Source organism: Arctopsyche grandis, chromosome 3 (genome assembly GCF_051622035.1).
Source record: "Arctopsyche grandis isolate Sample6627 chromosome 3, ASM5162203v2, whole genome shotgun sequence".
NCBI classification, from domain to species: Eukaryota; Metazoa; Arthropoda; class Insecta; order Trichoptera; family Hydropsychidae; genus Arctopsyche; species Arctopsyche grandis.
Window position 1 is genome coordinate 14552266 of NC_135357.1, and position 14523 is coordinate 14566788.

At 32.1% G+C, this 14523-nt stretch overlaps 1 protein-coding gene across 1 annotated transcript; it reads right to left on the bottom strand.

Annotated features, from left to right (window-relative positions):
* Positions 1–716: 716 nt before the first annotated feature.
* On the bottom strand, positions 717–12888 carry LOC143909127 (uncharacterized). Its single transcript, XM_077427027.1, has 8 exons — positions 12863–12888; positions 10419–10588; positions 9969–10120; positions 1434–1633; positions 1245–1356; positions 1052–1165; positions 890–979; positions 717–800 (listed from the first exon to the last, which is right to left on the bottom strand). Exons 1-8 carry the CDS (start codon positions 12886–12888, stop codon positions 717–719), a joined length of 948 nt encoding a protein of 315 aa, XP_077283153.1.
* Between the last annotated feature and the right edge of the window lie 1635 nt (positions 12889–14523).

Here is a 14523-nt window from a genome sequence, read left to right on the forward strand (position 1 = left end):
TGTATAATAAATCTTATATTTTTGTACATTATTAGTCGGTCACATTACGTGTAATTGTGATTGATAATTTCGCTTTTTTTCGAAAAACTCCTTTGTTAACAATAAAAAATACTAAAAGACTAAATCAAATAACTTATTTTGGTTAAATATAATATAATTATTGTGATAAAACATGATATTTATATGTGAAATTTAAAGATGCAGTAAATACCAAATTAAAAAGAAAATCACATTATTTTTTATTCTAATTACCAGAATTTCAAAGAACAAAAAACAACATAAACTGTACCAAGCCATTGCGATTTTTAGCAACCAATTTATTGTATTTTAGAAATATACTGTCTTTTTGAAAAAAAAATTAACTTTATTAGCAAACATTTTATTCCATAATCGTTGCTTAAGAATACTCATCATCGACCTTAGTGCCTTCAAATAATATCACAATAACTTTACACAAAACTTTTACATATAAATATAGATACATGTTTATTTTTTTGATATGATATTATTTTTTAAATTTCAATATTTTCAAATTGTTTTACTCATTTGATATGTGTGCTCAACAACACAATATTTTCATTTCCAAAAAAAAATCTTTTGTGTATCTAATATTGAATTCAATTGATTTTATGATACATTCATATGACTATTTATATACATGACACACTTGCGTAAAAATTCATTATACTAAATTACATTTAATTAATATTTAAATATTATTTTCTATCCCATCCACCCGTGTTGTAAAACCAGGAGGCCTCGTCTCTCGTTTTGGTCCACGAAGACTCCAAACCGTTTTCCTATTAACAATGCAATAAAATAGAATAATGATTGATGAATGAACAACAAAAACAAATATTTAATAATTTTATAATGTACTTACTCCAACATTTAATTGTTGATGAGACATAGCCGACGTAGGACTTAAATAATCCATATTCGAATAGTAGCTTCCGTAATTTTGATAACAATTAGTACCCTAAAATATGAAATATTTATAAAATTACAAATTCATCACATTAATATGCATTTTATAAAGATAAATACAAACTTGTCCACCGGATCCTAATGAACCACTCATACTGGCCATCCACGGTCCATCTATTGCAGCTGGAGACCATATGGACGTATTACTACTACCTGAAGAATATGCTCCAGCAGAAAGCTGAAAAGCACATGTAATGCTGTCAATTTTAAAGAATTTCATTTGTATTTTTGGTGTAAAATAATGAATCGATTCTTACACTTGGAGTCGTAGAAGTACTTCCCGTGGCACCTACTTGAGCCGAAGGCTTTGTATTGTAACTAGGTGAATCCCTCAACAGTGGTATAGTTGCAGGTGAACTCGCCGACGAACTTTAATTATGCAACCATTAACAATCAAATTTTATTACAAAACTATAATACATATCATCAATTGGAATATTACTCACCTATTGTTATTGTTATGAACTGGAGTGGTGGTTTTATGGGCCGCCACTGAGGTACTCTTCGTCGACGAGTTTTTAGTAGAGGATCCTCTTTTAGTTCCTCCCGCTGTTCCTGAAGATTCAGAATTTCCATTTTGTATTTGTGTCTGCTGATGCTGTTTAGCTTGCTGCCTGCATTTAGCTCTTCTGTTTTTGAACCACACCTGCGTACGAAAACAGCTGACTTGAGTGATTTATAGTGTTTTCGAGTTATTTAAACCGAACACATCCCTAGACAATGTGTTGCCTTCAGACATTTTATATCACTCCTTTTATTTTATAAATTTCATACATACTTATGTAATATATGTAAGTATTATACATGTAAATGGAGTTAATTTCATAGTAAAAATATGCTTTTCAATCGTTTTTTATTGCATTTGAAAAATAACTGATAATAAGTGCTATTGAAAATACCAAAGATGCCGTTTTACAAAAATTCAATTCATCATTGTCATTATTATTTTCTACATTATATTTATGTACATCACTGGAATTTAACAATATTTTTATTTATTATAGCCATTCACGACATTTTTCGTATAGAACCATCATAAACTTTGTTCCAATATTGTGAACTAATTAGTCATACATATATGTAATTACTATTGTTACTTGCTTTATTCAAAGATTATTTATTTGAAGGACATAATCTCGAATTAGTAACGGTTATTTCTTATGTTCCTTCGCGTTTAGATGTACATAGTATGTACTACATCAAAATTATTCATTACGCATATTTTTAACCAAATATCTAATACATTTTAGCGATATCGGAGAGATTTAACTAAGGTTTCCGAACCAGGTCGACCCGGGACAGAAATTTCGTGATTTGCGGAATTGGTGATCCCGGAATTCTTGAAATTATCTTGAAACCCAGAAAAAATATTTCAATAAAAACATTCTGAGAAAACAACAACAACAATTAAAATATATTGAGAGCATACGTATTCCTAATGATTTGGTTAAGTGCAATAAAGCAAATATTTTTGAGCGAAGTGTACCAAGATAAATTCCGTCGGTATCTAATTGTCACACTAATGATCAGGTACTATGTCCCAGAGCAAACGAACCGAAATCCTTACTTTTATCTCATTTAATACGTCTTAATTTTTAACCAGAGTTGCTAATTGCTTTTGGGAAAAAATAGAGTGGCAAAGGTTAAATGTTAAAATAAAGGCAAGCATATTCTACAATGTAACTATTATGAAGCGAGTATATTTTCTTGTATTAACGACTCTACGATTCAATCAATGAAATAAACTCTTTTAGATTTTGATGAAGATGAAACAATTGTGTGTTTTACGAAGAATTAAAAATTAATTAAGGAGTTATCAAAGAAAAATCCACAAAATAACATTAAAAGACAAAGTTTTTTTATTGTATCTAATCTAGAAATAGGCTTTTTGATTTGAATATTTTATTATTTTTAAGATGCAATGTATTTAAAATAAATATACTTTTCCATATATGTATAATAATCACATTAATAGATATATTGTTTACTTTTTTTTAAATATTTTGTAAAATTTATATTAATAAAAATAAATTACATCATATGTATGTCCCGGGATCCCGAGAATCCCGAGAACGTTCTCGAGCTCCGTCCCGTGTCTCAGGAATTGAAAAAGTCAGAAACCAGAAACCTAACGCTATCGATACCTATGTACAATGTACGTGCGCAAATTTCAACGTACATATATCATTTAAACAAAATATTATCGTAAATTTGGGACACGACAATGTGACCGCATCTGTCCCACGCCCATGCTTGTTTGCTATTTTGGAAGCATTTTACTTTTGTTGTGTCGTTCTATTATTGCCCGTATTGACGACGCCCCATAGATGAAATCTGTCACAACTGTCTACCCCGCGCTTGACGTGTTATTCCAGCGAAAAGTATATATGTATGTATTTATTTGTATCTACAAGGGGACGTGTACAGACATACACACGTAATATATATGTACATATGTACAAAATTGACATTCGGCTGTGTGTTGACAGAGGGTAGGTATTGCTATGTCACACATTCACTAAATGCCAAGCTTACTATCTAAAATTGCATCATGAAATAAAGTTTTTTTCAATTGAAAACTTTTCCATATAGCACACCAAATATGTGTATCGGCCGTTCTAAAACATTATTTATATCGTATAAGTTACACAGGGACGTCTTTTCAGCTTTTTCTTGGGGGGGAGGTCAGGCAAAAATTGGTCAAGTTGAATTTTTTTTCAAAAAAATATTTTTTATATCAAAATGAAAATGGAAATAATTCTTTTATAACTCAATAAGGTGTATACCTTATTGAGTTATAAAATATGAAAAAAATAAGCTTATTTTTGAAAAAAACATTATTAAAGAGAAAAATTGGAAAAACAAAAATACAAAAAATAAAAATTAATTATTTTAGACATTAGACAAAATAAGGGTATTTTTATTATATTTCATTTTTCTATTCTTTTCATATACAACATGTGTTTTTTTTCATATTATTGTAATATTATAATATATTATAATATTGAGTGGTTTTAAAGATACATACATATATGTGCATATATTTTGTTTATAAGTTAGATCATAAGTTATTACCTAAGTATTTTGATGATTATATAATAAGGAATAGAGATAAACATAGTTTTTATACTAGAAATAAGGACAAACTAGTTGTAAGTAGAGTAAGAAAGAATAAGATGGCTGGGGGTGTTTTTCACAGGGGTGTGCTCATGTATAATGCCCTCCCTGAGTGCATCAGGTCTGCTAAAAACATGGATGCATTCCTGCGAGGTGCGAAGAGACACCTCTGTGAGGGACAGTACATATACGTTAATTATAAATTTTAGAGTTAAGTATAATAATTAAGATGTATTTTTAAATTAGCTTGATAGCTAAAATATATATAAATAAATAAAATAAATAAATGTAATAACAACAATCAACTTAATTTTGAAAATTTTCAAATTGTAATATTCAAATTCATATTTTGTATTATGCAAAAAGTCAAAAAGGCGCCGCAGACAAAATGACTTAATAACTTAATTTCTACCAACTGTGGTTTTACTTTATCAATGCACGGTAGTAACAATAGATTAAGTTTTTGTGATCATGCGAAAATTTGAACTCGAGATTTTTACTCAATTACACCATTTTTTCGACCCTTGTGTGTGCTCTTCACGACAAAATTCAAGTTGTATCATTATGATGAAAATAAAAAAAAAATATTAAATTTAATTAAAGTGGGATTTTTTCCTCTTAGAAAAGTCAAAAATATTTTGACCACACGGTTTTTCCACACCCCTTAACGTATCAAGTAAAAAAATTATATTTGTATTCATTATGTACTAATTTAGAGTTGATAAGGTTTTCGTCAGAACGAAATTTTATTAAGTAACTAAAACTTTTTTTAGACCGAACTCGTCACACATGAAGATTAAACCCACCTCATTCGTTGTTTTGTGAGAGATTGGACGTCCGCAAATAAAAATACGACAAATAAAATCAGTTCGGATTGAACCAATTCAGTAAAATATTAATTTAAAACCTTTCATGAAAACAAACAATAAACACGAACTTTCAGAAAAATATAAGTTACCATTCAAAAAACAAAATATACTTACTTCGAAATTATAGAACATTTTTTTTCAAAGTAGCTTATTGCAGCGATTATTTTATTGGCCACTAAGCTACCCAAGACATACGAAATTAAACGGTAAACGGACTACTAGTCATATGTGAACCAGTCACAGGACAACCGGTCGCTCTAGATCGGTCACACGTGATCACCCGTCACACTAAAACTGGTCACATCCTAAAATTGGTCACGAGAAAACTGGTCACACCCAAAAATTCGACCAATTTTAATTTTTGGGTGTGACCAGTTTTTTCGTGACCAATTTTCGGGTGTGACCAGTTTTCTCGTGACCAGTTTTAGGGTGTGACCAGTTTTAGTATGACGGGTGATCACGTGTGACCGATCTAGAGCGACCGGTTGTCCTGTGACCGGTTCACATTTGACTAGTAATCACCGAACCGAAATAAACGTAGCATTCATAGTTACATATAATTTCATTTATCATTAAATTTATAATATTTTCTAAATTCACACTATTCCTAAACTTAGGGGGAGCGAGTGCGCCCCCATGCCCCTCAAATGACGTCTCAAATCACATCTAAGACATTGTTCTTTCGATGACCGACCAATACTCAACATCCTTGAAAAAATACACCTGGAAGTCGCAAAGATATTAGAACATAAAACTCTATGCAGATCGAAACTATACCTGCTATCTCGTTATTTCATCGAATAACGGGATAGCATATAGTTCGGGTGTGTTACAAGTTGTAACTTGCAACAGCAACCCTCAAGTATACAACACGACAACCTAAATGCATTTTAAAAAGTACGATGTCGTGTTTCGTATTTTTTTTATAATTTTTTTAACTCGTTTCTTTCGGCTGCCTTTATATTTCGGCCGCATGTGTGCGTTGCACACATTTGTAAAAATGATAGGCGTGGCCTTTCAAGTTCTTTCGATGACCAATCAATACCCAACATCTTTGAAGAAAGACATCTGGCAGTTGCAAAGATAATGCATATAACATAAAAGACCTAGCTCTATGCGGACCGAAGCTGTACCTGCTATCCCGTTATTTCCCTGAATTATAGTTCGGGTTTGTTACAAGTTGTAACTTGTAACAGAAATCCACAAGTATACAACAAGACAACCTAAATGCATTTTAAAAAGTACGATGTATTGTTACGTACTTTTTAAGGAATATAATTTTTTCGACTCTCATTTCTTTAGGCCGCCTGTGTGCGTTTCACACATTTGTATACATTGCACACATTGTTGAACGTATGGTAGGTGCGACCCTGCATCTCAACTTCATAATATCACATGTATTTGAACTTGAAATATCTACCCCACAGGCATGTTTGTTTTATTTGCTTAAGAGTTAACGCATACATACATATATTGTAGGATATTTATTTATGTATCATAGAACCTATTCGTATGACACCGCGTTGAGCTGGCACATACGTTGTAATTATGGAGACATGTTACGTAGATGTAAACGTACAATATGAACTAGTATAGGTATACCTAGTCGTCCCTCGCTAATCTACTTAACGTCGTTACACAACGCGAACGCTGAAACAACGAATTTTCGTATCGTTGACTGAATTTAGAGGGCTTCGTTTGTTACGTGACCATTTTGAACACGTAGACGCTGAAAAAAACGTAAAAGATACATCATTAAAATACGACGATCCAATACTTACTCGTTCAACAATCTGTATTTGTTACTCAGTATGTACTACATACATATGTATGTAAAGGGAGGTGCATTTCAGTATTTTGGGTGTATCGTTACAGTGAAGCAAAAAGTATCGCAGAGTCAATTGCGATGATTTATTTGAACTAGTTTGTAGCAAGTTTTAGGATTCAAAATATTATTAAACAACTGATAAAGACAGTTTTATTAAATTCAAAAATAATATTTTGTTAATTGCAGTCTAATGGTTAAAAAATTGCATTTGACAAAAAAAATCTCTAAAAATGTAAAAATATAAAAATGTAAGCTGATAGAAAAGTTTATTTTACAATATGCATATCTACTTTATTAGATATCACGACAGCTTCACCCATGTAAAAAAACAGAGCGGAGCTAATCAATATTTATTAAATTCTCCGAAATCAAATATGATAATGATTTTTTAGTTTATCTATGTACGTAGTAACAATAGATGAAGTTTTGTAATCATACGAAAATTCGAACTTGATATTTTGACTGATTCTAACTTAGAATGGATGACTGATCACGTTTTCATGATCTAGAAAAATTTTACATGTGTTCTGTGTGTCAGACTTTTTAGTTTGCTTTGATTTATAAGATATATTTCTGTGCTCAAATAAGTAATTGAATCAAAAGCCGGATTATTTTTCTATTGATTGTAATTTTTTATTGCTTTAAAATACATATAATTAATTATATAGTGAATTTTAAAAGTCAAAAATATTTTTTACGAACTATTTATTATGCGTTTAGGTCAGTTTTCTTTCTATATGTAAATATTTTTAAATCTATTGCTACCTATTAATTCTACTACTAAAAATTGTTGTCGTTGATGCCCGTGTGCGTATGAATTTGTAACGCAGAGAGCAAAATTGGTGATAGTAAATTTATTTATGAGTCTGTCGTGGAAAAGCAGCCTAACACTTTGGGGGACAAAATTATAAATTAGCAGATTGCTTTAGTGCACTACTGCCAGAGAAATGTAATATTAATAGAAGTGGCTTTAGGTGTTATTTTGTTGTCAAGTGACATTCTGTCCACGGACAGATCTAAATAATTTTAACATCAGTTGTATTTGACGCTTGGTGCTCGACGTATGTCCGATAAAAACTTCTCTGTTTGTTTATATTACTCGCAAAATGGGCAAACATCGGTAAAAAATGCACAATACATTCAAAAACACACAATAAACAACATGGGATACATTTTTATAAGTAAATTGATCCGATTGTATTCCGTGCGATGTAGCCTATTTAGAGACGTACCGTGTAAAATTGACAACAACTATTTATTCGTAAGGGCCCCTCTATTCTTATTACACCTCTCTGACTACTGCGCAGTAAAACATATAATACTGTTCGAAGACAATCACGATTATCCAATTTTAACGTTTCACGTAATATGATATGTATATTTCCTTCCCGAAACTAAAATTAATTTAATACATTTAAGTTGAGCATCCCCGTAGTAAGTTTGGGACGTTGTACGAATGTATGCATTTGCGGCAACAAAGGACGTGTAATGCGGCATGAATCGCAACATATTTCACCCCCACATTTCGACCTTCGAAAATCACGGTCGTATGTGAAATTAATGGAACCGCCGCGGTGGTGGTGGATGGCGAAAAAAAAATGTTTTAGAATCGTAGATGTTAAGTAACGCGTAAAAAGGCCGTGCGAGAGAACTAATGAATAGGGTCTTCGTCTTGAATGGACGTTTAAGTAAGCGTGAAATTCGAAAGGCCAAAAATATACAATGTATAATGTATCTAGCCATGTATATGTGTGTATGTGCATGGCTATATTGGAAAATTAGGTGTTGTGCTCGTTTCACAATGGTTCAGGTAATGCTGGAAAGATGTGTCGACGACAATGCGTCTGCTAACGTCAATGGATGTTCTTCGTGAGGTCAAGATGATGTTCGATGGTTTACACTTCATAGATTTCTCAAGGAAAAATTGTAAAGACATCACCTGCTTTCACGGCAATATCTTATGTGTACAACATACGACTTTATATACATAAATACACACAGTCGAGAATTAGTCGTCTGATAAGTTGAAGGTTTACTTATGTAGTTTCCTATCGAGCCATTTCAACAATTACGAAATATTGAAACTATAATATAGACTACATATGTAGGTATTTGCCTTATTTTGCTCTCCCCCCCCCTCTTCCCAGATGGGCTCTTCTAAAACCACAATAATTATTCAAGTTCAAGTGGAATTCCTTCACATGTAGTTTAATACATATGAAGGAATTTAAATACATAGTTTGCCGTATATAAAAGTATCTTGATGAAAAAAAAGCCACTTTTCAAGAATTATTTACTATTTTTGTTGATTAATATATTTATACGAAATTTCAATAGAAAACGATCATGCTGGGTCTGATTAATTTAGGTTTTTTTAGTCACCTCACTTTATTTTCCACACCGCTCTTTTCAATGAGCATATGGATAACAGTGGTTATACACTCGGATTTCTTAAGTTGACTTACCATCTTGCGAGATTTTTCTATCTTTGTTTGGAAATATCTAAATGTTTGTTACTATTTCTTACTAATATTATACTTACTTTCATGGAGAGAATGCGTTTTTTTGACAAGCTTTTTATTTTTTAATATCTTTCAATCTTAATCTTTTTTAATACCTTACATATTTCAATCAGAAGTGAAATATTATTGGAAAGTAAAATTTCTTATTCAAAAATATTGTATACAATTTCCCGCTGGTGAGATTTGTCTCTTTCCGGAAAACCTAGTACAAAGGAAAAGTTACCAATGTGCTGAGTGTGAATACCGTAACTCGCAAAATTCCAAACATGGACTTCATTTCAACTTGAATGAAACGAAGATGTGTCAACTCGAAGCGATTCGTCAAATTTTAACAGTATACGAGGACGTGATATTGCGGCTCGTGTACCATCTCTGAATACTTCTGTGTCGAAAGGAAAACCCCCTGGGACTAATTGTTAGTAGTCTTTGTTTCGAGTCACGTTCTGACTCCATTGACCAGACGAGTTTACCTGGTCGAAACGTGCCGGGGCACAGATTTTTGTGTAATTGCCATTTACGCACATTGTGACGGATACGCATCGGTCCAAAATGTTCCAGATTTTTTTTATTCGTCTACAAATACTTTTGATGTTCGTAGAAAATATTATAAACACTACAATGCAAAATTTTAGCGCTATTTCCTACCTGAACTCTCGACTCGGGAAGGTTGATCTTGAGGGCCACCTCTTCTCTCATGAAAATGTCAGGATACCTCGTCTTTCCAAACAGCGATTCCAAAATGTCTAGTTGAGCTCGCGTAAAAGTAGTCCTTTCCCGTCTTTGTTTTCTATGGTTACCTACTGAAATAATACACCAATGATATGTATACGCACACAAAATGGTGTCTAACACAATTTATCTACCGTAAAATCGCTATAACGAAATACCATCCGTATAAGGGGACGATAATCTGAGATGCTAAAGACAAGCGTCAATCAAAAGTGTACGCATTTTAAATATCAATTAAACAAACGTGTAGGTTTATCTCACATTCTCGATATAATTGAAAGTATTTTGACACATTTTAATGAAATAAAAAAATTAAATCATACCAAATGTCACGTAAAAAATTATAAATTTGTATCAGAGACTCACCTGACGGGTAACCCATGGAGGTGTGCAAGCCGTCCATTGGCATCGGAAGGGTTAATCCATTGACAGTGTATGGCGAAGACTTGAGGTAAGCCATCCCTGAACCGTCTTGTCTCAAGGTTGGCCCACATCCTGCCAATCCAGGAAAACCCAGCTCAGACTCGGGGGCACAACTAAATAATAAAAAAAAAACAGTGAGAAAATTCGACGAACTTTCCATTTAGTTAAAATTATTCTAAACATACTTTTTGCCACAATTGTAATTGAAAAAATTACACCTCCAGGAAAAAGCTAATAAGCATGAGAAAAATATTCCCATGGATGCAAATCGCTTTACCTGCAAGTTCGTAGAAAATTGATAATTTTAATACTATATTTAGCAGGTAAAAGTAAAAAAAAAACCCTTAGACCACCTCAATTTGTACGAAAAATTAATAATACAAAACAAAAGTTAGATTTGGTCGCTTTTTTAATCCTTGCGAGTGGGTGTTCTGAACGTCAGTTAAAACATAACAAAAATGTTCGTGGGTATGTATCTAAATATAATATAATTTATACAATGTTTGAGTGACGCTGACCTGTCCATCGGCAAACATTAATCTGACGATCGAATTTAATCCACATTTTAATTTTACAGGCGATGAAATTCAATATTTACTATGGGCACTCATGTTTATGTGTATATACATACATATGTATATATGTATATATGTACATACATATCTTTAGTTAGTTAGTGCTTACATTGCTAGACTTTGATTTCTTATTTAAGTTTATATTTAATCAACATATTGGTAAACATTTAAATTATTTAGATAATTTAATTTTCCAACAAGTTTTTAGATTCACCTCATATGAACATAATTTCTACTCGTGTTAAGTATGGCTTAACATTACAACAGTAACTATTATATATAATACAACATTATACACGATAATGCTAATGTACATACATATGTATTTAATGTTTACGCATAAAACATTTAATAATTCAACCGTTATAAAGTCAAATCGATAAATATGAAATTTTCCAAATTATTAATTGTTCTTCTTGTTGTGTTGTACAACGAATTGTTTTTCACATCTTTAATATAATACGTATATAAAAATAACCACTATCGACCAGATAATATTAAGGGATTAAGCGGGTCTTAAGCAGGAAACGGGCCGGATGAAATTCTATCAATGAAAATGTTCAAAATGGAAACAAAACAACAGACGAAGAAAAAACGGATTAATAACTCACACATACTTTCAAAATACTATAATGTAGACCTCCAGCCAAACGTCAATCGCTTTTTATAATAATTGGCTTTTCGATATCTTTCGATCGTAATGTGTCCAACCCATCATTTTTATGAATGATCAGGTACCTACACATGTTGGTATTGTCAATATCTAATGTTATACCAATATACTTAAATATTTAGATAAGGGAGCGAAATTTCTAGTGGATCGTCATCGCCAAGAACCGAAATTCCAACTAAAATAAATATTCATTTTGTCGAATTTGATTATAATTTTAATTTTTACTAATAACATACGAATTCCCCTTTGTAAATTCCTTATCTTCACGGTAACCCGGTAGATCCTTTGCATATATGTATGTACATGTGTATATTTAGATGTTAAAAATAATTTAAATCGTGCCCTTTTAACTTTTATCGCACAATCTGCGTTGATGCTGCAGAGTTGCAATGTGCAAACAGATGGGGTGGATTTTAATTGATGAAAAAAATTCACTAAAATTTTATGTTTCTCCATATGCAACTTGAAAATAAATTTAATTAAACTAGATCATACAAAATCCAAATCCAAATTTTTAAAATTAAATTAAATTAATACATAATGCATACAATAAATATTGAAAATAATTTTATTGAAGAACATAGGGACTTATCTATTTCAATTAAAATTTTAATTCAATTTATTCCCAAATACTGACTTCCAAGTGAAGTGTACTTACATAGACTGTGTTGAGAAGCTGCGATTTAAAGCTAGATAACGACGTTGTAGGGCGCGCGCCCGCTTTCGGAAGGGTTCATCCACCAAATCTAGTGTGTGCGCCTAATGATCTGTTTGCATCTTTGCATCGTTTTGTTTGCACGGCTCTGGGGTCGTTTTCCCCGTGTGTTTATTTGCGTTTGAGACCCACACCGACCCCGAGGCCTGTCCTCTGCCCCCAGAGGGCCAATTAATTTAATGAGCAACCGACCCTGCTCCTAACAACCAATTCGTTAAAACGATCTACAAACGATCGCGGCTATTTATCAAGGATTACCGTTGTATGATATACCAATGCAAAACAGATGTATAGAACGAATTGTCAAATCGTGCTTAAGTATCTATGAACTTAATCCACTCGGCCATTACATTACTATGTACATTAAAGTCGAAATACAACATTTACAATAAAATAAGTTTGGATGATTAAATTTTTTACTCACCCCCCGGTCAAACTATTAGGCCACATCATAGACGAGATCTGAAAATAATAAAAAAAAAAATTGTGTGTATTATTATATGTATATGTATACATACATATGTACATATGTACATACATATATAAAAAATCAGAACGAATAAGATGTCAGAAATATTAATTATCCTCATACAATATGATTAAAAAAATGCGCAAATTTTTTTCGGAAGTCCAAATGTTTCTGAATATAGGATATTACAATGTCAAAAACAATACAACTTAAATTTATTTCAATCATTATGAAGAAGAAGTTTTAAAAAAGAAAATATAATTTTTTGATAAATTGCAATTTCTAAAATTTCTTTGCCTATTCATGTCTATTTGTGTCCGCGAAATGCCCGACCCATTTTTGCTAATAATTTGACTGGCTATGATCCTAATTAATCAATCTTTTGAATCAATTTGAAGATCTACATATGTATTGTTTATCAATTCCATTATTTATTGATGATCATCTTTTAAAAATTATACATCTCCTAACTACTCATTCCTTGCGGTGTGTTGAAAATGTGTGCCACATTCATGTTTAATATATTTTTATTTTGTTTTTATAATATTTTATATTTTTTTTACACAATTTCTTGCCGTCCCCCCCAGATCTGGGGCTGGGTACAAAGAAATTAACGCACCTACATACATATGTATGTATTTAGAAAAAAAAAGATAAAGGGTATAGATCGATGAAGATTCCGATTATTCTGGAACAGAAAAATCGAAAGACAATTATTGTCGAGGAATTGCATATGTTGATTGGATTGACAAAGTATTAATATGTCAAATAGATTCATTTGTCAGATAGTCATTTGTATTTATTAATACTTAGTGCGAGTGTACATAGATTATTGGAGGTTATCGACTATGAAAATTAACGTATCGTATTTTACGGAAACTGCAGCTGAATGTTGTACTTCGTAGAAAACATTCTCAAATCGATATGTCGATTTTAGATGCCATATCGGTGACGAGTATCTGATGACACGAAGAATGCTCTTGTATGGATTCCGATTTCACGTCGAGAATCCGAGTAAAAATGTCTTTGAATTCCATCACACTCAAATTTGGCAATATCTCAAAGAATTATCCGATGATTTTAAATATCTACTTACCCACGAATATGAATACAATCAAGTAAGAACGAAACTTAAATGTACGCGTAACATCAAAATATAATAGTTCCCTTTGTTGTCGGTCAAATGGTACTATTTATCAGTCACAGGGTTTAACCACGGCAAAACTGTATCCGATTGATATTTACGTTGTCTCAATATTTTCGGTACGAGACGTCTGTGGCTGTGGATTAAGATGATCCCCCAAGATAACGGGACCACGTCTTTTTGTCTATTCGGTCCGTCCGACAAGAAAGAAATAGGTTTTGGAAGAAAACTCGTACATACGTCCGATATCGTGGCGTCAAATCTGACAGTTATTCGACACCGACGACCTATTTTTCGACGAGACACTTTCGCCATCTGATATGCAAGGGTGAACATAGGTATAAAAAAAAGCTACTAAATACCAAGTTGCGTATGCGTCGAATTCTTCGATGACATTTTGGTAGAGTGGTGCTATCGATTTCTTAAAACATCAGTGCTTCCAAAAACTATGGAAATATCATAAAGGTTCAAT